Here is a 27097-nt window from a genome sequence, read left to right on the forward strand (position 1 = left end):
GTATATATCCACAGTAAAACAAGTCCTATATTGACATAACCTGAAAGGCCGCTCAGCAAGGAAGAAGCCACTGATCCAAAACCGCCATAAAAAATGCCAGACTACGGTTTGCAACTGCACATGGGGACAAAGATCGTACTTTTTGGAGAAACGTCCTCTGGTCTGATGAAATAAAAATAGAACTGTTTGGCCAGAATGACCATCGCTATGTTTGGAGGAAAAAGGCGGAGGCTTGCAAGCCGAAGAACACCATCCCAACCGTGAAGCATGGGGGTGGCAGCATCATGTTGTGGGGGTGCTTTGCTGCAGGAGGGACTGGTGCACTTCACAAAAGTAATGATGGCATCATGATGGCATCATGAGGTAGGAAAATTATGTGGATATATTAAAGCAACATCTCAAGACATCAGTCAGGAAGTTAAAGCTTGGTCGCAAATGGGTCTTACAAATGGACATTGACCCCAAGCATACTTCCAAAGTTGTGGCAAAATGGCTTAAGAACAACAAAGTCAGGGCCTCCCGGGTGGCGCAGTGGTCTAGGGCACTGCATCGCAGTGCTAACTGCGCCACCAGAGTCTCTGGGTTCGCGCCCAGGCTCTGTCGCAGCCGGCCGCGACCGGGAGGTCCGTGGGGCGACGCACAATTGGCATAGCGTCGTTCGGGGTAGGGAGGGTTTGGCCGGTAGGGATATCCTTGTCTCATCGCGCTCCAGCGACTCCTGTGGCGGGCCGGGCGCAGTGCGCCCCAACCAAGGGGGCCAGGTACACGGTGTTTCCTCCGACACATTGGTGCGGCTGGCTTCCGGGTTGGAGGCGCGCTGTGTTAAGAAGCAGTACGGCTGGTTGGGTTGTGCTTCAGAGGACGCATGGCTTTCGACCTTCGTCTCTCCCGAGCCCGTACGGGAGTTGTAGCGATGAGACAAAGTAGTAATTACTAGCGATTGGATACCACGAAAATTGGGGAGAAAATGGGAGAAAAATTTACATTTTTAATAAAAAAAATAAAAAAGAACAACAAAGTCAAGGTATTGGAGTGGCCATCACATGACCTCAATCCTATAGAACATTTGTGGGCAGAACTGAAAAAGCGTGTGCGAACAAGGAGGCCTACAAACTTGACTCAGTTACACCAGCTCTGTCAGGTGGAATGGGCAAAAATTCACCCAACTTATTGTGGGAAGCTTGTGGAAAGATGCCTGAAACGTTTTACCCAAGTTAAACAATTTAAAGGCAATGCTACCAAATACTAATTGAGCATATGTAAACTTCTGACCCACTGGGAATGTGATGAAAGAAATAAAAGATGAAATAAATCATTCTCTCTACGATTATTCGAACATTTCACATTCTTAAAACAAAGTGGTGATCGTAACTGACCTAAGACAGGGAATTTTTACTAAAATTAAATGTCAGGAATTGTGAAAAACTGAGTTTAAATGTATTTGGCTAAGGTGTATGTAAACTACCGACTAAAACTGTATGTACAGAGAAAAGAGTCGGCCCAAGAATTGAACCCTGTGGCACCCCCATAGAGACTGCCAGAGGTCTGGACAACAGGCCCTCCGATTTGACACACTGAACTCCCAGCACTGCAGGGAGTGCTGAGATGTTGGCCGGGGTCGGGGTACCCATGTGGAAAGCATGGCCAGCCGTAGAAAAATCCTTATTGAAATTATCGATAATCGTAGATTTATCGGTGGTGACAGTGTTTCCTATCCTCAGTGCAGTGGGCAGCTGGGAGGAGGTTCTCTTTTCTCCAAGGACTTTACTGTGTCCCAAAACTTTTGGGAATTAATGCTACAGGATGCAGATTTCTGTTTGAAAAAGCTAGCCTTAGCTTTCCTAACTGACTGAGTATATTGGTTCCTGACTTCCCTGAAAAGTTGCATATCGCGGGGGCTATTCAATGCTAATGCAGAACGCCACAGGATGTTTTTATGCTGGTCAAGGGCAGTCAAGTCTGGAGTGAACCAAGGGCTATATCCTGTCTTAGTTCTACATTTTTTGAAAGGGGCATGCTTATTTAAGACAGTGAGGAAAGCACTTTTAAAGAGCAACCAGGCATCCCCTACCAACGGGATGAGGTCAATATCCTTCCAGGATTCCCGGGCCAGGTCGTTTAGAAAGGCCGGCTCACAGAAGTGTTTTAGGGAGCGTTGGACAGTGATGAGGGGTGGTCGTTTTACATTGGACCCATAACGGACGCAGGCAATGAGGCAGTGATCGCTGAGATCCTGGTTGAAGACAGCAGAGGTGTATTTAGAGGGCAAGTTGGTCAGGATGATATCTAAGAGTGTGCCCATGTTTACGGATTTAGTGTTGTACCTGGTAGGTTCCTTGATAATTTGTGTGAGATTGAGGGCATCTAGCTTAGATTGTAGGACTGCCGGGATGTTAAGCATATCCCAGTTTAGGTCACCTAAAGGATATATATGCAGGCCTCAACCACTACCCTTAGAGCACTTGATTCAGTATATCATGCTGCCCTCAGATTCATTACAAATCAAAAACATCTAACACATCATTGTGATCTCTATCTACAGTGCTGTTGGCTGGTCGTCATTGACCTTGCTTAGGCTTAAACACTGGTATACACTGATTTATAAGGCCATACTGGGTAAAATGTTATTTTAGCTCGTTTCTTTTTTAATCATGTCGGTAAATAAATATAAATTACGGTCCCATTCTCATTTGCTTTTAACAGTACCAAGAATTAGAACAGGTCATGGTAGAAATAGTTTTAGTTAGCTCCATGGTCCTGGAATTCTCTCCTGAATATTTAAAAATTTGATGATCTAGTCTCTTTGGTAGAGTTTAAACACTTGATCAATGTAAATATCATAGAAGAGTGTAATTGTCTTTAGGACAGCTGTTTTTTGGTCAAGACATTTGTGTTTTTTTAACCTAATATGTAATTGTTGTACTGTATGTGTGTCTATAGTTTTGTTTAATGTTGTGTATGTACGTTTTATCGGTTTTTGTCTGAAACTTTGTTCCCACTGCTGCTATTGGACCAGGCCTCTGAAAAAGAGATGTTAACTGAATGAGAAAAACCTGTATAAATAAAGGTTAAATTAAACAATAAAAAAAGTTAACTTGGAAGAGTTCCAGTGTTGGATAGCTTTAACCATCTAACTAACATAGTATCCCTCTCTGTTTGAGCCGGTTGCTTGAGTAGACTAAACTAGCTAGCTGCATTCGCTAGCTAAGTAAGTGAAAGTGAAAAAAAAACTAACAAATAAAGCTAACTCTCTCACTCTCTCTTGCGTCTCCTTCATTTTTGAAGAGATAATTTGTTAAAAACTGTTAAACTATTGTCTTTCTCTCTCTTCGAGTCAACTACTCACCACATTTTATGCACTGCAGTTCTAACTAGCTGTAGCTTATGCTTTCAGTACTAGATTCACTCTCTGATACTTTGATTTGGTGGACAAGATGTCAGTTCAGGCTGCAAGAGCTCGGATAGGTTGGAGGACGTCCTCCGGAAGTTGTCATAATTACTGTGTAAGTCTATTGAAGGGATGAGAACCATGAGCCTTCTAGGTTTTGTATTGAAGTCAGATGTCCTCCAGCTTTTCGTCCTCCAGCTATACCATGGTGCTACCACAGAGAGTGTAGTTGTGGCTACTGTAGACCTTGTGTTTTGATACATTTTGATAAAGTATTTGATGACGTGAATATATATCGTTTTATCTAGAACTGATCACTTTTTAAATGTTTCGCTGTTTTTATGAAATTCACTGAGGAGGATGGTCCCCACCCTTCCTGCTGTGAGGAGCCTCCATTGCCTCACACTGCAGTTGACGGAGTGTGTATGAATTAATCCACGTGGGAATATACATTCGTAGCACTGCTCACTGCTCTCTCTAGCACTCTCTGTATCAATCAGGCAGTCTGCTGTTTCTGGAGAGATGGAGTGTCTGTCTGGGAAGAAGCCACATGGGCACATCCCCTCTCTAGGGGCCAGTGAGGGCCCTCTGTTTTCAATTTCCTGTGTGGCACAAATCAGATCTATCATCCTGTGGGTGACGTCACTCTCCCGGGCACAACGGGTAACTGGTTTACGAGGACTCCACGGTGGACTCTACAGTGTTTTAGGAGGATGAAACTCTGTGCACTGTGCCCACGCCGAAGGAAGACTAGAGCAGATCTGAGGGAGTGTGTGTGAGTTGTGGCAGGTAGAGGGGCACCAAGTCAACAGTTAGGAACCTTCTTCAACACCACGTCGATGGACATTGCATGTCTTTCCTAAGCCTTGTCTCTGTTTGCCGTCTCGTCTTCATCATTTGTTTGCTCCCCTCACGGTGCCACGCCTAAATCCCCACCGCTCATTTGGCAAATCAGATTCCGGAATGCCTAGCAGTAGTATGTTAATTGTGCTTTAGCGAGAATATCTCATCTCCCTGCTCCATCTCGCTGAAGAAGGTTAGGGAAATAAAGGGAGAGAGGGTGGGAACGCCCCCCCTTCCCTTTTTTGTTTTGTTTTTGCATGAGATGTCATTAATGAGCCCTTCTCAAATTGCTCCGTTCTACTTCTATGCAGCTAATTATGATTTCCATACATTTCAATGTATTATCTTTAATGTGTAGACTCTTCTGGGATCATTACTGCAATAATTAGAGCCTAAACTTCACACCCAGGGGCCTGTTGTTTGAAAGAGGAGAGATGTGCTACCTCAGACAGGAAACCCTCAAGATTTATGGAATGTGAATTCGAGATGGGAGGGGGAAAAGGGAAACAAACGCTGATCTTGTAATTAGATGGTCTGTAATCTGATAAAAGTTTGATTACCATTCTTGCACCGATTTTGGAAAGTGGATCTCTTGGATCTCTGCCCTCTTTAGTCCTTACACACATTTCAATCTTTTTCTATCCACAGATAAGGAGGGTCATATAGATAGTATTTTAATAGTGCTCTGCTACGGTGTGTCAGTGCAGCCGGTAAAGCTGAATGGCTTGACACAGTGACAAGAAAAAGAGACCGATTTAAAAGAAAAATAATACTCCAAGGTTGAGTTTTGTGGATGATTGTTTTTGTTAGATAGTGTTGCGAATCCTTTAGGGGGAGATTGGAGGACAGTGGAGCTGAAGCAGCAGAGCTGGTAGGAACAGAATGTGTGAACAGTGAAAAGATAGGAGTCGGTGGACATTGTGGGCGGATTGATCGAAGAGGAGAGATGGAGTACTGAGGATTGGGCACCCGTTTAGAGCGAGAGGAGATGGAGTGGAAGGATGAGCATAAGGATGGAGGGATGGATTGACGGAGGGTGTGTGTGTGTGTGTGTGTGTGCCTGCGTGTGTGTGCCTGCGTGTGTGTGTTGGGGAATTGGGCAAACACCTGCTTTGTCAGGGACAACATTAGACATTTAAGGGGCTCTCAATGTGTCTTTGAGTGTCATGAAAAGCGCTACACAAATACCAATGTATTCTTAGTAAACACCAATAAGCCTACAGTGGACACATCACACACGGTGGCTTCACAAGGTGAGGGACATGTTTGAGAGAGGGGTGTATTCATTAGTGCACGCTGTAGCAAAACATTTTTGCAATGGACAGCATTTTGCAACTAAGTGTGTGTAGGAAACAAGTCCTGGCTCTTCCCTCTCTGTTTCTCCCCTTTTTCCTTTCTGTTTGATTTCTACACCCCTGCTGAACAGGTATTTAGTTGTTTTGACCCTTTTCAAAAGTGGTGCACTACATAGGGAATAGGTTGCCATTTGGGACAAAAGCATATAGTCTACCTTAGTCTACGACTCCTCCACCCACCCCACCATCACTCTCCCTATATCCCCATGTGCCCACACATTATTTAAGGAGAATTTCCCCCTTCAAAGAGAATGCAAATGATAGACACGGGCACGTCGAAACGTGGAAGAGGGAAGTAGGAAAATTAAGGGCAAGGATTAATTGACAGCAATAAAAGATTAACATTTGGCAGCCAGGTTCATTAAAACCTCAAAGAGGGGTCAAAGTAGCTGCAGAGAGCAGGGGGAGTAGTGTGTGTGTGTGTGGGGGGGGGGGGCAGTATGCTGATGTAACGATATTCAATTAATTAATTCTCCGGTAAACTCGTCCTGTGATTGTACTTACTTACTTTGGAGTTCTCTTTTACCGGACTAAATCTGTCCCCCCCAAAAAACAGTCTTGATAACAACAGAAGTGTAACAATACTGACTGCGATGCAATTGTTGTTCTCCTAGTCACATCGGCAGCTTGTGTTGAAGCAATTTGACAAACAAACAGTAATTAGTCCCAGTAATGGTTTTCTATTACAGTTATAAATGATGAGTGTTTGAATACTTATCAAACCGTAGCATTGTAATTAAAATACCTTCATTTCCCTGGAGGTGGTGATGGTATGAGAGTGATTTTATTACATTCCTCTATTATTCCCCTTTTAGTTGAACTACAAGGAGCTTCTTGCCAGTTGATTGGCTGGCTTACCCTTAACTATATTCAGGTTATTAACTCAGCACTGACAAAACAACTATTTGTTTAACTAATGTGTGTGTGTGTGTGTGTGTGTGTGTGTGTGTGTGTGTGTGTGTGTGTGTGTGTGTGTGTGTGTGTGTGTGTGTGTGTGTGTGTGTGTGTGTGTGTGTGTGTGTGTACTTTTCTGCTGTGTGTGCGTGCGTGTGTCTCTCTATACATACTGTAGGTGAATGGGTTTGGAGTGTGATTATTTGCACGTGTGTCTATCATTCCACATCATCGTCGGGTTGTATCTTTGTACATGTTGAACTACATTTCCCCTAACCTCCCCCTCCTGTATTTGTCTATAGGTCTCTCCAGGACCTGTCCAAGCAGACAGAGTTGCCCTACGGGACGGTGTTGGACTCAGCTGTGTACGAGCAGGTGCGCAGTAAGGCCATGAACCCCTTTGAAAGGGACCCCATGTACTCCCAGATGTGGCGTATGATCAACCGCACCGGCGGGGCCGACAACAACGTGGAGGAGTCCAAGGAGGGCATCCGCAAGGTAGGTGGCCATACTACACTAAACAAAACACCCCCATTATCATGCAATAGTGGGCGAGTCCAAGGAGGGCATCCTCAAGGTACCAGACTTCACATAGTCTGTGCCATTTCACAGATGCTTTTATCCAAAACAGCGTACATTACAGTGAGCTCATACATTTTAGTATGTGTGAACCTGGGGGAATCTGGCTAACTAATGCAGGATGTGAACCCATGACCCTAGCATTGCTAGCACCATGCTCTTACCCACTAAGGCTCACAAGATCATGTGTGTTCTAACATTATTTAATATGCTGTGTCCTAGACCTCTTACTAGTCATGAATGTTTCATAGGGTTTCATATACCGCACCTCTGGCTGGGTGACACGTGTGACGTGTTTTTACATGTGTTCCTTATTGTCAGTAGCTTGTTAAGCATTCATTTCTAAACAGCAACTACAGACTGAATACTAGCATGTGAGTCACGGAGAGAGTGAAAGGGAGGGAGAGCAAACGATAGAGAGTGAGTGAGTGAGAGTGAGAGAGTAGGTGAGAGTGAGAGACTAGGTGAGAGTGAGAGAGTGAGAGAGTGAGAGAGTGAGAGAGAGAGAGAGAGAGAGAGAGAGAGAGAGAGAGAGAGAGAGAGAGAGAGAGAGAGAGAGAGAGAGAGAGAGAGAGAGAGAGAGAGAGAGAGAGGAGGCTGTACTCTAGCTCTCTAAATGTTTCTTGTGAGATACATGTATGCATGGTTTAGTGCTCATTCCCCTAGATATTTACTTACTACCATAAGTGCCTAGTACTGGTACATAAATGCATCATTTGTAAGCCTCAATACACATACAGTATATCCTCCCTGATGTTTTAATTCCTGAATTAGAGCTGACATAGGCTCCGTGTCCTAAATGGTACCATATTCCCTATTTAAGGCACTACTTTTGATGGGCCATGGTCTAAAGTAGTACACTAAACAGTACAGGGAGTAGGGTGCTATTTGGGACATACACGTGGTAACAGCAATTAAAGCAATAGTAAATGAGTGAAGTATGACTTCAAGTCTTCATCTCCTTGCCTTGAGGATTATTAGGGCTGAATATCTTATTAGTGGGTTTGGTTTCATGAATTAGTCAGCATTTTGTTGAGGTGATCAGCACTCCCAGGTGCTCAGATAAATATTGCATGACAGGGGTGTCACCCCCAGAGTAGCAGACAAGTACAACAACTGTGAAGCTTAATGCAGGCCACCACACCCACTGTGCTCTCTCTACCTGCCTCGCTTTTTTCCCCCTTATTCCCCCACCCTCCCCCTCACAGGGCTGTAGGCTCAACGCCTCCCTCTAGTGTGATACTGGTGTCCCTGACTCTCTCCCTTGCAATGACAAGAATCGTTTTTCCCTCTTTCTTTAAAAAAAAAAGATAGTTTTTACATTTTGAAGCAGTATCTCTGAAAAGCAGTATCTTTTGTCTGAAGGTCCAGTGACTCCGGCAGCCATGAGTGCATACCTTCCTTATGTATGTTATGCCTCTCTCTCCTGCTCCATGTTTTGTTGGTTGGGTGTTGACAGTTGGATACTCCACACACTGTCAATACACCCCCCAGAATCACAGTCCCAGGCAGTATGGATTTTCTCCACCACACTTTTCAGATTGCAGTCATTGTAGCAGAATAATATGATCTGTCAGAGCCCCTGCGTTTCTTTTATCAGGAACATATAGCAGGTCCCTGAAGGACAATCTTAGAGGTACCAATCTCTGCCACTTCAGTCAAAGCTCAGAACGTTCAATACTTTTTTAGGTTCCCCTCAAGCAGCATACCTCCCTGCATCCAGCTGCTGGCTTGCCTCAAACTAAGCAGCGTTGGTCCTGGTCAGTCCCTAGATGGGAGACCAGATACTGCTGGAAGTGGTGTTGGAGGGTCAGTAAGGGACACTCTTTCCTCTTAAGATAATGTCCCAGGGCAGTGCAGGGGACATTGGCCAGCTTATGGTGCAGTCTTTCAGATGGGATGTTAATTGTGGTCATTTAAAATCCCATGGCACTTATCACAAGAGTAGGGGTGTTAACACGGTTGTCCTGGTTAAATTCCCAACCTGACCCCGTTCTATCATGGCCATCTAATCATCTCCTTCATTCTCACCTCTCCACTCATCATGCCAGCTTATGTGTAGTGAGCGTTCTGGCACAAAATGGTTGGCGTGCATCAACCAAGTGGGTGCCACACATTGGTGGTGGATAAGGTCAGTTTCCGCCTTACTATGTAAAACGCTTTGAGTAGGTAGAAAGGTGCACAGTGTATTCGGAAAGTATTCAGACCCCTTCCCCTTTTCCACATTTTGTTATGTTACAGCCTTAGTAAATAATTACCCCATACTGACAAAGCGAAAATCGTTTTTTAGAAATGTTTCCAATTTCTAAAAAAACTAACAACAGAAATACCCTCTTTACATAATTATTCAGACCCTTTGCTATGAGAATCAAAATTGAGCTCAGGTGCATCCTGTTTCCATTGATCACGCTTGAGATGTTTCTACAACTTGATTGGAGTCCACCTGTGGTAAATTCAATTGACTGGACATGATTTGGAAAGACACACACCTGTCTATATATGGTCCCGCAATTGGTCGAACGAATTTCCGTAACAGGATTGTGAGACAGGATTGTGTCGAGGCAGAGATCTGGGGAAGGGTACCAAAAAATGTCTGCAGCATTGAACGTCCCCAAGAACATAGTTGCCTCCATCAATCTTAAATGGAAGTTTGGAACCACCAAGACTCTTCCTAGAGCTGGCCGCCCGGCCAAACTGAGCAATTGGGGGAGAAGGGCCTAGGTCAGGTAGGTGACCAAGAATCCGATGGTCATTTTGACAGAGCTCCAGAGTTTCTCTGTGGAGATGGGAGAACCTTCCAGAAGGATAACCATCTCTGCAGCGCTCCAGCAAGAAGGCCTTTAAGGTACAGTGACCAGAGAAATGCCACTCCTCAGTAAAAGGCACATGACAGCCCGCTGGGAGTTTGCCAAAAGGCACCTAAAGGACTCTGACCATGAGAAAAAAGATTCTCTGGTCTGATGAAACCAAGATTAAACTATTTTAGCCTGAATGCCAAGCGTCACGTCTGGAGGAAACCTGGCACCATCCCTATGGTGAAGCATGGTGGTGGCAGCATCATGCTGTGGGGAAGTTTTTCTGCAGAATGGACTGGGAGACAAGTCGGGATCGAGGGAAAGATGAATGGAGCAAAGTACATAGAGATCTTTGATGAAAACCTGCTCCAGAGCACTCAGGACCTCAGACTGGGGTGAAGGTTCACATTCCAACAGGACAACAGCCCTATGCACACAGCCAAGACAATGTAGGAGTGCCTTCGGGACAAGTCTCTGAATGTCCTTGAGTGACCCAGCCAGAGCGCGGACTTGAAACCTGATCAAAAATCTCTGGAGAGACCTGAAAATAGCTGTGCAACGACACTCCCCATCCAATCTGACAGAGCTTGAGAGGATCTGCAGAGGATAATAGAAGAAACTCCCCAAATACAGGTGTTCCGAGCTTATAGCGTTATACCCAAGAAGACTCGAGGCTGTAATCGCTGCCAAAGTTGCTTCAACAAAGTATTTAGTGAAGGGCCTGAATCCTTGTGTAAATGTGAAATTTCAGTTGTTTATTTATTTATAAAGTTACAAAAAAAATGTACAACCTTGCTTTGTCATTGTGGGGTATTGTGTGTAATTTGATAACGGGGAAAAACTATTTAATACATTTTAGAATAAGGCTCTAACATAACAAAATGTGTAAAAAGTCAAGGGGTCTGAATACTTTCCGAATGTAATGTAAATCTAATCCAAAATCTATTCATGGAATCTTAGCAATATATTATTATTAGATTTTTCACATATTGTTGATATCATACCCATTTGACTATCAATCTTAAAATCCTTAAGAGTCAAAGTGGGGGGGGTTCTACTAAGTTAACATATGGAATTGTTTTTAGATGTTCATACCAAGGACCATTTAGCTATTTCATTTAGAATTGAAGGACCCCATTGAAGGACCCCTTTAGGTATAAGAAAAACAAAAACTACTTCCATATATACTTCCATAAAAATGTTTAACTGGTACCGTGGTGCCTTCAGACGAGTTTTGTGAGCCTTGTGGGCGTCTGACATATACATGTTTGTGAGAGTCTCACCTTTCCGTAGAGTGGTCATATTAGTTTGTAGGCTAACGTCTGGAGCGTCTCCGACGCCACAGATGTTTTTGTTAGAAGACGGCGAAACGCCTCCGTTGGCGGATGCGGTGGATCCAATACTATGTATAACCATAGAGAAATCCTATAATAGTTTGACAAGTTACTTTTTTTGTGTCTCACGCAGCCAATGCAATGAAAATGTAGATCTCTAGCTTAAACAGAAGCAAACTACACGTAGCAAATAAACCATCCATTTTTGGTTGACCAAAATTGATACTCTCATTGAACTCCATATAAAAACTCCTTGCTTGGTGGGAGAGAAAGTAAAAACACATCCTGCTGAAGGGAGACAGAGTTGGGCCTCTTTCTTTACGTCTTCCACTCTGGCGGAAGTAAGCCATCTAGTGCGAGAGACTCATTGGAATGGAGACTAGAGCAGACACAGAAGTTTTGATTGAATAATCTCAAAAATAAAATATACATAAAACACTTTTTTGGTTACTACATGATTCCCCATGTGTTATTTCATAGTTTTGATTTCTTCACTATCATTCTACAATGTAGAAAATGGTCAAAAAAAAAAAAAATCGAATGAGTAGATGTGTCACAATGGCGTGTATAAGTGGCAGAGGAAGTCAGGCGCAGGAGAGTCAAAATAGAGTGTAGCATGGAGTACTTTAATAAAAGTCCCAGTAATTAGCTCCATAACACTCACGGAAAAATATAATACAAAATCTTGGTATGAAGACCCATAGCACACCTATACACAAAACACACAACACTTGACAACGAACAATCTCTGACAAACACATGAAGGGAAACAGAGGGTTAAATACACAACAGGTAATGAATGGGATTGACAACAGGTGTGTGGGAAGACAAGACAAAACCAATGGAAAATGAAAAATGGATCGATGATGACTAGAAGACCGGTGAAGTCGACCGCCGAACACCGCCCGGACAAGGAGAGGCAACGACTTCGGCAGAAGTCGTGACATTACCCCCCCCCTGACGCGCGGCTCCAGCAGCGCGTCGACACCGGCCTCGGGGACGACCCGGAGGGCGAGGTGCAGGGCGATCCGGATGGAGGCGGTGGAATTCTTTTAACATAGAAGGATCTAAAACGTCCTCCACCGGAACCCAGCATCTCTCCTCCGGCCCGTACCCCTCCCAGTCCACGAGGTACTGAAGGCCCCTCGCCCGACGTCTCGAATCCAAAATGGATCGAATAGCGTACGCCGGGACCCCCTCGATGTCTAGAGGAGGCAGAGGAACTTCACGCACTTCAGCCTCCTGGAGCGGGCCAGCCACCACCGGCCTGAGAAGAGACACATGGAACGAGGGGTTAATACGGTAATTAATGGGCAGTTGTAATCTATAACATACCTCGTTCACTCTCCTCAGGACTTTAAACGGCCCCACAAACCGCGGACACAGCTTCCGGCAGAGCAGGCGGAGGGGCAGGTTTCGGGTCGAGAGCCAGACCCTGTCCCCTGGTACGAACACCGGGGCCTCACTGCGGCGACGGTCTGCGCCAATTTTCTGGCGCCTTATGGCACGCTGAAGGTGGACGTGGGCTGCCTCCCAAGTTTCCTCAGCGTGCCGAAACCAATTGTCCACCGCAGGAGCTTCGGTCTGACTCTGATGCCAAGGAGCCAGAACCGGCTGATACCCTAATACACATTGAAAAGGGGTAAGGTTAGTGGAGGAGTGACGTAGCGAGTTCTGGGCTATCTCTGCCCAGGGCACGAACTTCGCCCACTCCCCTGGCCGGTCCTGGCAATAGGACCGCAGAAACCTGCCCACATCCTGGTTAACTCTCTCCACCTGCCCATTATTCTCGGGGTGAAAACCTGAGGTAAGACTAACCGAGATCCCCAGACGTTCCATGAACGCCTTCCAGACCCTTGACGTGAACTGGGGACCCCGATCAGACACTATATCCTCAGGCACCCCATAATGCCGGAAAACATGTGTAAACAGAGCCTCCGCAGTTTGTAAGGCCGTAGGGAGACCGGGCAAAGGGAGAAGACGACAGGACTTAGAGAACCGATCCACAACGACCAGGATCGTGGTGTAACCCTGTGAAGGTGGAAGATCAGTCACAAAATCCACTGACAGGTGCGACCACGGCCGTTGAGGAACGGGTAAAGGTAAAAGCTTACCTCTAGGCAGGTGTCTAGGAGCCTTGCACTGGGCGCACACCGAACAGGAGGAAACATAAATCCTCACGTCCTTAGCTAAAGTGGGCCACCAGTACCTCCCATCAAGACAGCGCATCGTCCGACCTATCCCAGGATGACCAGAGGAGGGTGATGTGTGAGCCCAATAGATCAATCGGTCGCGGACAGCAGACGGAACGTACAGACGACCAGCTGGACACTCAGGAGGAGAGGGCTCTGCACGTGACGCCCGCTCAATGTCCGCGTCCAGCTCCCACACTACTGGCGCCACCAAACACGACTCTGGGAGTATGGGAGTGGGATCCATAGGTCGCTCCTCTGTGTCATACAGCCGAGACAATGCGTCTGCCTTGACGTTCTGGGAGCCTGGTCTGTAAGTAAGCGTAAACACAAAACGAGTGAAAAACATGGCCCACCTTGCCTGGCGAGGATTTAGTCTCTTCGCCTGCCGGATGTACTCCAGATTGCGGTGGTCAGTCCAGATGAGAAAAGGGTGATTAGCCCCCTCAAGCCAATGCCTCCACACCTTCAAGGCTTTTACGACAGCTAACAGCTCTCGGTCCCCCACATCATAGTTACGCTCCGCCGGGCTGAGCTTCTTCGAAAAGAAAGCACAGGGGCGAAGCTTCGGTGGCACACCCGAACGCTGAGAGAGCACTGCTCCTATCCCAGCTTCGGATGCGTCCACCTCTACTATGAATGGCAAAGAGGGATCCGGATGAGCCAACACAGGCGCCGAGGTAAACAGAGCCTTCAGTTTACCAAAAGCCCTATTCGCCTCGGCCGACCACTGCAAGCGCACCGGTCCCCCCTTTAGCAGTGAGGTAATGGGAGCTGCAACCTGACCAAAACCCCGGATAAATCTCCGGTAGTAATTGGCAATCCCTAAAAAACGCTGCACCTCCTTTACCGTGGTTGGAGTCGGCCAATTACGCACGGCTGTAATGCGGTCGCTCTCCATTTCCACTCCTGAAGTGGAAATCTGATGCCCTAGGAAGGAGATGGATTGTTGGAAGAACAAGCATTTCTCAGCCTTGACATATAAATCATGCTCCAACAGGCGACCAAGCACCCTGCGCACCAAGGACACATGCTCAGCGCGTGTAGCAGAGTATATCAAAATATCATCGATATACACCACTACACCCTGCCCGTTCAGGTCCCTGAAGATCTCATCTACAAACGATTGGAAGACTGATGGAGCATTCATCAACCCATATGGCATGACCAGGTACTCATAATGACCTGAGGTGGTGCTAAATGCCGTCTTCCACTCATCACCCCTCCTAATACGCACCAGATTGTACGCACTCCTGAGATCCAATTTTGTGAAGAAGCGGGCCCCGCGCATTGACTCCATTACTGTATTGATCAAAGGTAGCGGGTAACTATATTTTACCGTGATTTTATTAAGGTCTCGATAATCAATGCACGGGCGTAAACCGCCATCCTTCTTCTTCACAAAAAAGAAACTCGAAGAGGCGGGTGAAATGGATGGCTGAATGAACCCCTGACGCAGGGATTCAGAGATATAATTATCCATAGCCACTGTCTCCGCTTGCGACAGAGGATACACGTGACTCCTGGGATATGCAGCGTCTACCAGGAGATCTATCGCACAATCCCCCTGTCGATGGGGTGGTAATTGAGTCGCCTTCTTTTTACAGAAGGCGAGTGCCAAATCGGCATATTCTGGGGGAATGCGCACGGTGGAAACCTGGTCTGGACTTTCCACCATAGTAGCACCAACGGAAACCCCTACACACCTACCTGAGCACTCTCGCGACCACCCCGTGAGAGCCCTCTGTGGCCAAGAAACAGTGGGGTTATGAGTAGTTAACCAGGGTAGGCCTAACACCACAGAATACGCAGGGGAATCAATAAGGAAAAGACTAATCTTCTCCTTGTGACCCTCCCGCGTTATCATAGACAAAGGTGCGGTGACCTCCCTGATAAACCCTGACCCTATTGGTCGACTATCTAAGGCATGAATAGGGAAAGGCATATCCACAGAAACAATAGGAATCCCTAAACTATAAGCTAAATTTTTATTAATGAAATTCCCAGCCGCGCCTGAATCTACTAGCGCCTTATACTGGGAATGCAGGGAAAAATCCGGAAAGGTGACAGAGACAAACATAAGTGCAGCAGAGGGCTCTGGATGAGTATGGTGCCTACTCACCTGGGGTGATGCCAGAGTGCCCTGCCTGCCTTCTCTATTCCCAGAGGAACCAACCCGGCACCGATCAGCAGTGTGATCTCTGCGATCATAGATGGTGCTCGAGCGGGTACCCCCTCCAGTCTCCCTGCGCACCATCCCTCCCAATTCCATAGGTTCGGGAGAGAGAGTGCGGGAGGATGGAACAACCAGACCCCGATCTAGACGTCCCCGAGTAGCCAGCATGTTGTCCAGCCTGATGGACATATCCACCAGTTGGTCGAAGTTGAGGGTGGTGTCTCTACAGGCCAGCTCCCGACGGACGTCCTCGCGTAGACTACAACGGTAGTGGTCGATCAGGGCCCTGTCGCTCCATCCAGCGCCGGCAGCCAAAGTCCTAAACTCCAACGCGAACTCCTGAGCACTCCTCTTCCCCTGCCTCAGATGATAGAGGAGCTCACCTGCTGCTCTGCCTTCGGATGGGTGGTCGAATACCTTCCGGAAATGGCAGATGAGCTCCTCAAAATGGTCCAACGCCTTATCCTCTCCACACACAGCGTTGGCCCACTCCAGGGCTTTCCCGGTAAGGCAGGAGATGAGGGCGAAGCTTTTCTCACGGTCTGTTGGTACTGGAGAGACCGTGGCCAGATACAAGTTCAGTTTTAGGAGAAAACCCTGGCAGCTGGCAGTATCTCCATTGTATCCCGTGGGTAGGGATAACTGGATCCTGTTCTGTTCCGGAGGGGAAAAAACGTTCGAAGGAATTCCAGGGGGTGGTGGAGGTACTGGACACGCTCCCTGTCTCTCCCAGCGGTCCATACTCTGGACAATACGATCCATGGCAGCGCACAGACTGTCAATCTCCGCCGCGTGTTCCAGGACGCGTTCCTCAACCTCCATTAGTGAAGTGCCTCCTCCTGCTGACTTCATTTTTATGGTCAGAGATTCTGTCACAATGGCGTGTATAAGTGGCAGAGGAAGTCAGGCGCAGGAGAGTCAAAATAGAGTGTAGCATGGAGTACTTTAATAAAAGTCCCAGTAATTAGCTCCATAACACTCACGGAAAAATATAATACAAAATCTGGGTATGAAGACCCATAGCACACCTATACACAAAACACACAACACTTGACAACGAACAATCTCTGACAAACACATGAAGGGAAACAGAGGGTTAAATACACAACAGGTAATGAATGGGATTGACAACAGGTGTGTGGGAAGACAAGACAAAACCAATGGAAAATGAAAAATGGATCGATGATGACTAGAAGACCGGTGAAGTCGACCGCCGAACACCGCCCGGACAAGGAGAGGCAACGACTTCGGCAGAAGTCGTGACAAGATGTGTCCAAACTTTTGACTGGTACTGTATATAAAAGTCAAAAGTTTGGACACACCTACTCATTTCAGGGGCGCTCAAATGTGCGTCTGTTCAAAGTATCAACCCTTTACCTTGATGATAGCTTTGCACACTCTTGGCATTATCTCAACCAGCTTCATGAGGTAGTCACCTGGAATGCATTTCAATTAATATGTGTGCCTTGTTCATAGTTCATTTGAGCCAATCAGTTGTGCTTTGACACAAGATAGCCCTATTAAGTCCATAATATGGCAAGAACAGCTCAAATAAGCAAAGAGAAATGTACGAAGCTGTCATCAAGGCAAAGGGTGGCTGCTTTGAAGAATTGCAAATATAAAATATATTTTGATTTGTTTAACACTTTTTTTGTTACTACATGATTTCATATGTGTTATTTCATAGTTTTGATGTCTTCACTATTATTCTACAATGTAGAAGAAGAAGATTTTACTGTAGTTTATTATATACTGTTGGGCTTTCAAGTATATCCTGACATAGTACTTTAATAGCATCGCTCCCATCACTGCTCATTTTCATGTGGCCGGAGGCCGAGGCTGTACGTCTTCTCTTTCACTACAGCAGTGTCCTCTAGAGAACTAAAATTGCCGTCGATTCCACATATGCATGCAGCTCTGTCTGGAATAACGAGAGTAGCTATGAAGATTATGCTAATAACCCAGGTAATGGTGAATCATCCTTCTGCTAGTTGGTTCTTTCTGGATGCAGGAGGAAATGGTCATGGCTCATCTCTGGAGAGATATAGAGGGAGGGAGGGATGGAGGGGAGATGGAAGGTGTCTTTTGCTGACTACAAATGAGGTCGTCCTTCACACTGCAGTGCTAAAAGTGAACTCAGTCATTTTTCTCATTGTGCCGACTTCATTACCAAGGGCTTATATTGCAAACATGTCCCTCACACTTAAGAGAGAGGGACGGGGTAGATGGAGATAGAGAGGGGATGATAGATGAATAGATGGATAGATGGATAGACTACATGACCAAAAGTATGTGGACACCTGCTCTTCGATCTCATTAAAAAAAGAATGGGCATCATGGAGTTTTATACCACTCCAGCCGACGCTTAGCATTGCGCATGGTGATTTTAGACTTGCGTGGAGCTGCTCTGCCATGGAAACCCATTTCATGAAGTTCTCGACGAGCAGTTCTTGTGCTGACATTGCTTCCAGAGGCATTTTGGAACTCGGTAGTGAGTGTTGCAACTGAGGACAGACGATTTTTACACACTATATACTTCAGCATTCGTTCAGTGAGCTTGTGTGGCCTACCACTTCATGGCTGAGCCGTTGTTGCTCCTAGACGTTTCCACTTCACATTAATAGCACTTACAGTTGACCGGTGCAGCTCTAGTAGGGCAGAAATTTGACGAACTGACTTGTTGGAAAGGTGGCATCCTATCATGGTGCCACGTTGAAAGTCACTGTGCTCTTCAGTAAGACCATTCTACTGCCAATGCTTGTCTATTGAGATTCATGGCTGTGTGCTAAATTCTATAAACCTGTCAGCAACGGGTGTGGCTGAAATAGCCGAATCCACTAATTTAAAGGTGTGTCCATGTACTTTTGTATATAGTGTAGGGTAGGGAGGTAGGTAGAGTGAGTGAGTGAGTGAGTGAGTGAGTGAGTGAGTGAGTGAGTGAGTGAGTGAGTGAGTGAGTGAGGGGGGAGGGAGGGGAAGAGAGAGCATGGGAGAGTAATGGCAACAGTGGTGTGAATTACAGTCCAGAGTGTGAATTACACCATGATATTTGGGTGGGGGTCTCTGTATTGAGATGAGATTTATTTATATGGGCCTAATAATAAACTGTAAAAATGAATTACCTTAATGTGGCATGACACAACTATTCATGAAAATGTGGAATGTTCGTCCACTCTAAAATAGTTCCAGCATCCAAACTGCATGTATACTCATGCTATTTGATGAATGGAAATAGACATCTGTTACAAAACACCAAAAGGTGTGCCTATTGTACAGAATACCTCAACTAGCCTGTATCCCTGCACACTGACTCGGTACCGATGCCCTCTGTATATAGCCTAGTTATTGTTATTCTTATTGTGTTACTTTTTATTTTAGTCTACTTGGTAAATATGTTTTTCTTCTTGAACTGCACTGTTGGTTAAAACTTCTTATGGCTGCAGGGGCAGTATTGAGTAGCTTGGATGAAAGGTGCCCAGAGGTGCCCATAGTAAACTGCCTGCTCCTCAGTCCCAGTTGCTAATATATGCATATTATTATTAGTATTGGATGGAAAACACTCTGAAGTTTCTAAAACTGTTTGAATGATGTCTGTGAGTATAACAGAACTCATATGGCAGGCAAAAACCTAAGAAAAATCCAACCAGAAAGTGGGAAATCTGAGGTTGGTCGATATTTAACCAAGCCCCTATTGAATACACAGTGGGATATGGATGAGTTTGCACTTCCTACGGCTTCCACTAGATGTCAACATCCTGTAGAACCTTGTCTGGTGCCTCTACTGTGAAGTGGGGCCGAAGGAGACAGGAATTAGTCAGGTCTATCATGACCTGACCATGCTCTGACCATGCGCGTTCACATGAGAGGGAGCTCTGTTCCATCTGAAGTCAATGTAATTCTCCGGTTGGAACGTTACTGAAGATTTATGTTAAAAACATTCTAAAGATTGCTTTTTGTGACTCCTGTCTTTGGCTGGAAAAATGACTGTGTTTTTCTGTGATTTTGCGGTGACCTAACATAATCGTTTGTGGTGCTTTCGCTGTAAAGCCTATTTGAAATCGGACACTTTGGTGGGATTAACAACAAGATTACTGGTATAAAATGGTATAAGACACATGTATGTTTGAGGAATTTTAATTCTGAGATTTCTGTTGTTTGAATTTGGCGCCCTGCACTTTCACTGGCTGTTGTCATATCATCCCGTTAACGGGATTGCAGCCATAAGGGCTTGTAAGTAAGCATTTCATGGTAAAGTCTACACTTGTTGTTTTCGGTGCATGTGTCAAATACAGTTTGATTTCATTTGATTTGACATTCAGCGCTTGCCATTGATTAGGCCTACATTAACTGATGCATCTTGTTGACAAATGTACATTTTTTGTGGCCTGAAACGTCGGGACAACTGAAATGGGGCTGAAACTGTCCCGGGAAAAACAGAATGGTCACTCTAACACACATGGTCAACTTACTAGACTAGGCTACAAAGTGTATTACCCTGAACTTCAAATAGGCCTTCCGTTAGCCAGTGATGTAGTTTAATAAAAAAAATAGGTCGTAAACTCCGATTGCTGGTCACGGTGAAAAAAGTACCGCTCCTTATACTTTCAACGCATTTTTTGGAACATGGTGGGTAAACAGCGTTTACTTGCATTTAACCTCCACTAGGTCTACACCACTGCTGGTAGCCTACCCTCTCAGCCAAGGCAATTTTAAACACATGACATGCATTTAAACACATGCAAAATAGATAGTCTACATTCAATACAATAGATGAGTTGAATCAAAACGTGTTTTACACCCTAGTTCATGAGTTGTCCATAATTCATGAGTTAATGCTTGGAGTCGTCACAGATGGTGTGACATCAAACACAACCTTTTATTTCTTTACATTAACGACATTTATGACAGTGTTATTTTTCATTACTAAGCATTTAACAATTGAACTAACATGGAACTTAAACCTATGTTTAGATCGTGGAACAATGTGCTATGCCTACATAATGTGTCATTACGTTTCACTGTGAAAACAGTACTCGAGGGCACTCAAATCCAAAATAATGAAGACCTATGCCATTGCAAAATCTAATGCTTCTAGCTGAAAGAGTCAACTAAAGGCCTACTGTTATGAACGTGTACTTGTTGGATGGATTGGATGTGCATTGGTGTCTAGCTGTAGGCTAGTTGTCTAGTGATATTGTCGACCATCATCAGCTGATCCAGGGAAAAAAAACTAATATTGATTGAAAATAGTAAAGCTAAATAAACGGTCTCCTACTTCCCGCCATGGATGGCACGGAGAACACCAGTAGTAAATGGTTTAATCCATGGTTTCATTGTGATATTTTATTTTCATATTTACCACTGTAAAACACATTAACCACTTCATTTTAAACAAATAGGAAAATAGTTCAATCAGCATTATTTTGTTGCATTTAGGGGAGATAACGTCTCATTATGGCTCCTCTGTAATTTGCACCATGGCTGAGTCTCTCTAGTGCCACTGCATAATTAAAGAAAAGAAAAGAGAAGCTAGAAGAAAAGATGCAAACAAAAGAGTTTAGTCTTCACATTGTAAAAGCTCTTATTTACTTTATCTTTCTCAGACCCCCCCCCCCCACCCCAGTATGCTCATTAGTTTCTTGTCATATTGAAATATGTTAAACGTGATGCAGTAAGAATGAGAGACATTGTTTACACGAGAGCATATCAATGAGCTGTTCTTCTCCTCTCTGACTGTCTGTCTGTCTGTCTTCCACTGTGTGTGGTCTCTGTGCGGAGTGGCTCAGTGCTCCGAGAGCCTCTCTAACACCTGTTTCACTGCCGGATGGCTCTCTTAAAACACACTGTGTGTGTGTGAGGGTTTGATTTGCTAACATCGGTTCGTCTGTGTACAGTCATGGACTCTGGCGACAATAATACGTAGCCAGAAGTAAATAATGGATTATTGGGGATTCTGTCACCATGGGCCTTCCTACACAACTCAAGGTAAGGGTAATTCGACACAAATATATATTTTGCATAAACTATCCCTTTAACCGAACTGAGTATGCTTTACAGTGTACTTTACTTTTGTAGGGGTTGAGTTCATCTCTAAAGCACTTAAAAGTCTAATTTCACGGTGATATGTAATTAGATTTCAATTAGATTTCAAAACCACAAACATAAATCGGTTCCGTCCTTTGATGCAGATAACAGTGTGCCTTTGTTATCCTGTCCCTCGGAATACTAAGAGAGAGAATGGGAGAGAGGGAGGGAGGGTCAGGGAGAATTTAGACTGAACATTGAAGGAGGAGTAGAGGGACAAATAAAAGACAAGACGGGCCCGAGAGAGTGTGCAGCTGTAGAGGGAGAGAAAGACAGAGGGAGAAAGAGACTGGCCTGCCTGCACTGATCTCACTCTCTGCTGATTGATTTAGTTCTGGGATGGTTGCTAGGCATCTGAAGGACTGGCTTTAAGTGAAAGAGAGAAAGAGCAAGAAAACAAGGGGGATGATATGGGGACAGGGCTAAGATAGTGAAATAATAAAGTGTGTGTGTGTGTGATTGAGTGAGTGAGAGTAAGAATGGGCTATGGCTGCATCGCCGTGGCCCCTGGGTCTGTTAAATAGCCTGATCTGTCATGACTTAACCGCATCCAGCCCTCGCCGCAGGAGTTTGTAATTATAGAAATGCATAATAAGAAAATCAATGAAAGAGCAGGGATGGAAATGGCAATTAGGGGTGGGGGTTTGGTAGGGGTGTTAGGGGGGGAGGTTGTATAATCTCCTGCAGCGAAGAAGAGGAGGCTGAGGGGCAGAGAGAGGAGTGATGTTAATTGATGGTGTATCGGGCTGACTTTTCATCTTCTTCCCTCTCTCCTCAGCTCCCCAGCCACCCTGTGTATACACTTGTCCTGGAGGAGACCTAACTATCATGGAGTGGGTGGTGGTGGTGGTGGAGGGGGATGTGCCGTCAGTCACGGATCCCAGTAATCTAAGATAACTTGAGCTTTTTCTAAAATTCTGTGTTTCCACCGCAGAATAGTGGGAGTACTGAGTCTATTGGGACTGCTAATATGGATGCTGTATTTGAGAGTATTTTTGCATGTGGAAATGTTGAGATGCTACCGTGGTAAAAATGACGTGCTATGGATGTGTGAAACTATGTGCAGTTATTGTCCTCTTTACTCGGCACCCTTCGAGCAACAGTGTTAATGTTTGCAGTTGAGCTAATGTTTTTTGGACTCTCGCCCTGTTCGTTTAGCATTCTTTTCCCCTTCACAAAGGACATTTGTATGGTTAGATCGTTTTGACACTCTCCCTTAACGAGACACTTGAGATAAATACAGATCATTACCAGATTAAAGGAGTACACGGAGCACACGGAGGGAAAGGCAATCACACCACAAAGGAGGTTAAATGTTGCAAAAGCTTTACTGCATAAATTGAGAGGGAAACATCAATGCAAAAACGACAAAGAAAAACTACCTTCTAAAGACAAGCTTAATCTTGACCCGCCCAGACCTGTGTTTTCCAGCAAGATGACCCAAATTGAATCATTCAATTTCACATTGGTATTCCCCCAGAAGAGAAGGAAAAGAGAATGAATCGCACCACCTTCGCTTTGTTTTGTGCCCCAAGGTCAATGATTGGATTGTAAATAAATTACAAAACAAAGAGGCCGTGGATCTGATGGAGGATACAGCGCCTGTATAAATTGTGCATGTGGAGCCTTCCCTGACCCTCTCTCTGTCTTGCCTCCCTCCCGATGCTGGTGATGCCATCTCATTCTCATTCTGTTTGCTCTCACAACCTCCACACGTCTTTATCTCTGTATGTCTGAGACAAGATGGCGCCGGGCCAAGGCCTAATGGGACTTTTGGAACAGGGAGACAAAATTACATCACGGTCCAGAACCAGGGAGGGAGCCAACCCAGCGCTCTCCTCTTCCCTCCTCCCACCCACGTAGGGGTGTGGGGGTAACCTCAGCCTTAGGCCAGATCAGATAACAGACAGAGGTTCTATAGCAGGCTGGGACTGGAGATTCTCCACAGAGCCATCAAACAGGCAAAAGGACAATATAGGAACAAGGTAGATTACAAAGGTAGACCTAGCCGTGATCTATCCAACGATGCCTGTCTACCAGACGAACTCAATCTATTTATGTATGTTTCGACATCCGACATAAGTAAGGTTTTTAATCTGGTCAACACTCGAAATACCGTGGGGCCGGTATTCCAGGGCATGCCAGACCAGCTGGCAGGCATCTTCACAGTCAATTTCAACCCCTGCTTGTTCAAGTCTATAATCCCCACGTCTTAAACTGACCACCATCATTCTTGTTCCCAAAAACTCTTAAAACTACCTGCCACAATGACTACTGACCTGTAGCACTAACATCTGTAATAATTTTGTGTTTGGTCTTTATTAGGATCCGGATTAGCCACTGCAAAAGCATCAGCTACTCTTCCTGGGATCCACATGAAACATGACATGATACTGTCACGATCGTCTTCTTGAGAAAGAGAGGACCAAGGCGCAGCGTGTGAAAAAATACATCTTCTTTAATGAAGGAAAAAACAAACACTTACAAAATGAACAAAAAAACGATTGTGAAGCTAAACAGAACTAAGTGCACACATGCAACATAGAACATAGACATAGACAACACCCCACAAAAGCCTACTGCCTATGGCTGCCTTAAATATGGCTCCCAATCAGAGACAATGAATGACAGCTGTCTCTGATTGAGAACCAATCTAGGCAGCCATAGACATAACTAGACAACATTACTCTACTCTGCCCCATACACATACAACACCCCTAGACACTACAAAACACATACATTCCCCATGTCACACCCTGACCTAACTAAAAAACATAAAGAAAACAAAGAATACTAAGGCCAGGGCGTGACAGATACATCCAGTACCAGTCAAAAGTTTGGACACACCTACTCATTCCATGTATTTTTACTATTTTCTACATTGTAGAATAACAGTGAAGTCATAAAAACTATGAAATAACACAAATTTAATCATGTAGTAACCAAATAAGTGTTAAACAAATCAAAATGTTTTATATTTGAGATTCTTCAAAGTACAGTAGCCACCCTTTGCCTTGATGACAGCGATGCACACTCCTGGCATTCTCGCAACCATCTTCACGGGGTAGTCACCTGGAATGCAATTCAATTAACAGGTGTGCCTTTTTAAAAGTCAATTTTCTTTCCTTCGTAATGCATTTGAGACAGACAATCAGTTCTGTTGTGACAAGGTAGGGGTAGTATACAGAAGATAGCCCTATTTGCTAAAAGACCAAGTCCATATTATGGCAAGAACAGATCAAATAAGCAAAGAGAAATGACAATCCACCGTTACTTTAAGGCATGAAGGTCAGTCAATCTGGAAAATTTCAAGAACTTTGAAAGTTTCTTCAAGTGCAGTCGCAAAAACCAGCAAGCACTATGATGAAACTGGCCACAGGAAAGGAAGAACCAGAGTTACTTCTGCTGCAGAGGATAAGTTCATTCGAGTTAACTGCACCTCAGATTGCAGCCCAAATAAATGTTTCACAGAGTTCAAGTAACAGACACATCTCAACATTAACTGTTCTTTTGGAGACTGCGTGAATCAGACCTTCATGGTCGAATTGCTGCAAAGAAACCGCTACTAAAGGACACCAATAATAAGAAGAGACTTGCTTGGGCCAAGAAACACGAGCAATGGACATTAGACTGGTGTAAATCTGTCCTTTGGTCTAAAGAGTCCAAATGTGAGATTTTTGGTTACAACTGCCGTGTCTTTGTGAGACGCAGAGTTTGTGAACGGATGATCTCTGCATGTGTGCTTCCCACCGTGAAGCATGGAGGAGGAGGTGTGATGTTTGCTGGTGGCACTGTCTGTGTGTGATTTATTTAGAATTCAATGCACACATAAGCAGCGATACGCCATCCCATCTGGTTTGCCCTTAGTGGGACTATCATTTGTTTTTCAACAAGACAATGACCCAACAAACCTCCAGGCTGTGTACGGGCTATTTGACCAAGAGGAAGAGTGGTGGAGTGCTGCATCAGATGACCTGGCCTACACAATCCCCCGACCTCAACCCAATTGAGATGGTTTGGGAAGAGTTGGACCGCAGATTGAAGGAAAAGCAGCCAACAAGTGCTAGAGTTCCCACAAAAACATTCCAGGTGAAGCTGGTTGAGAAAATGCCAAGAGAGTGTAAAGATGTCATCAAGACAAAGGGGGGCTAGTTTGAAGAATCAAAAATATAAAATATATTTTGATTTGTTTAACCCTTTTTTTGGTTACTACATGAATCTATATGTATTATTTCATGGTTTTGATGTCTTCACTATTATTCTACAATGTGCAAAATAGTAAAAATCAAGAAAACCCCTTGAATGAGTAAGTGTGTCCAAACTTTTGACTGGTACTGTAATACAGGACATTACTAGTCAAGGACTGAAATACATAAATTAAAAACGCCACACAGCCTACATATCAGTACATACACAATATCTAGGTCTAATATATAGTACAATGCAAATTACAATACAAGATATATCAAATGGCTGTGTCTCTCCACAGTCCCCTGTGCAGTAAGGTGTTGTTTTATCTGTTTTTTCAACTGGTTTTATTGCAAGCTTGTTACCTGGGGTGGCAGAGAGTTCCATGTAGTCATGGTTTTATTTAATGCTGTGCGTTTCCCAGCCTCTGTTCTGGACCTGGGGACCGTGAAGAGACCTCTGGTTGCATGTCTTGTGTACTGATGAGTGTCTAAACTGTGTGCCAACTGCTTGAACAGACAGTTCGGTACCTTTAACACATCAATACCTCGGACAAAGACCAATAGGGATGCAGTCAATCTGTCCTCAACTTTGAGCCAGGAGAGACTGACATGCATGCTACTGACACTTTCCCTCTGTCTACATCTAAGTGCGATACGTGCAGCTTTAGGACCTGTCTGGTCGACTGAGATGTCAAGAAGGCAGAGGAACGCCTTATTATGGATAGACCTCTTCCCATTTTAGTAACCATTGAGTCTATATAATTTGACCATGACAGCTTGCTATCTAGGGTTACATCCAGCAGTTTAGTCTCCTCAACTTGCTCAATAGCCACATTATTCAATAATAGATCTAAACGAGGTTTAGCGTTGAGCGAGTGATTTGTCCCAAAAAGTATGCTTTTAGTTTTTGAGATATTTAGCACCAGCCTAAAACTGACAGGAGCTCTATGTTAAATGTCTCAGTTATTTATTTTACTGTTGCAGCCGACGTGTATACTGTTGAGTCATCAGCGTACATAGACGCACAGGCTTTATTCAAGGTCAATGGAAAGTAATTTTTAAAAACTCGAAACAATAATGGCCCAAGCTGGCTGCCCTGCAGTACACCACACTCAATGAAATTAGCACGAGAGAGGCTTGCATTAACAAAAACCCTCTGTGTTCTATTAGATAGGTAACTCTCAATCCATAATAAGGCAGAGGATGCAAATACATAACACCTACATTTTTTCAGCAATAGGTTATGATGAGTGACATCAAAAGCTGT

The 27097-nt window shown here is 44.7% G+C and overlaps 1 protein-coding gene across 3 annotated transcripts in view; it reads left to right on the plus strand.

The window, feature by feature from the left end:
• LOC129825955 (glutamate receptor ionotropic, delta-2-like) overlaps positions 1 to 27097 on the plus strand; it is a 595589-nt gene that overhangs the window by 505126 nt on the left and 63366 nt on the right. For all 3 annotated transcript variants that reach the window (XR_008754971.1, XM_055886121.1, XM_055886122.1), the window contains exon 13: positions 6783 to 6978. Coding sequence is in view for 2 of the 3 variants with exons in the window: in XM_055886121.1 (XP_055742096.1) it covers positions 6783 to 6978 (196 nt within the window). In the remaining variant the exon portion in view is untranslated. The remainder of the gene's footprint in view (positions 1 to 6782; positions 6979 to 27097) is intronic.

Source organism: Salvelinus fontinalis, chromosome 28 (assembly GCF_029448725.1).
Source record: "Salvelinus fontinalis isolate EN_2023a chromosome 28, ASM2944872v1, whole genome shotgun sequence".
NCBI lineage: Eukaryota > Metazoa > Chordata > Actinopteri > Salmoniformes > Salmonidae > Salvelinus > Salvelinus fontinalis.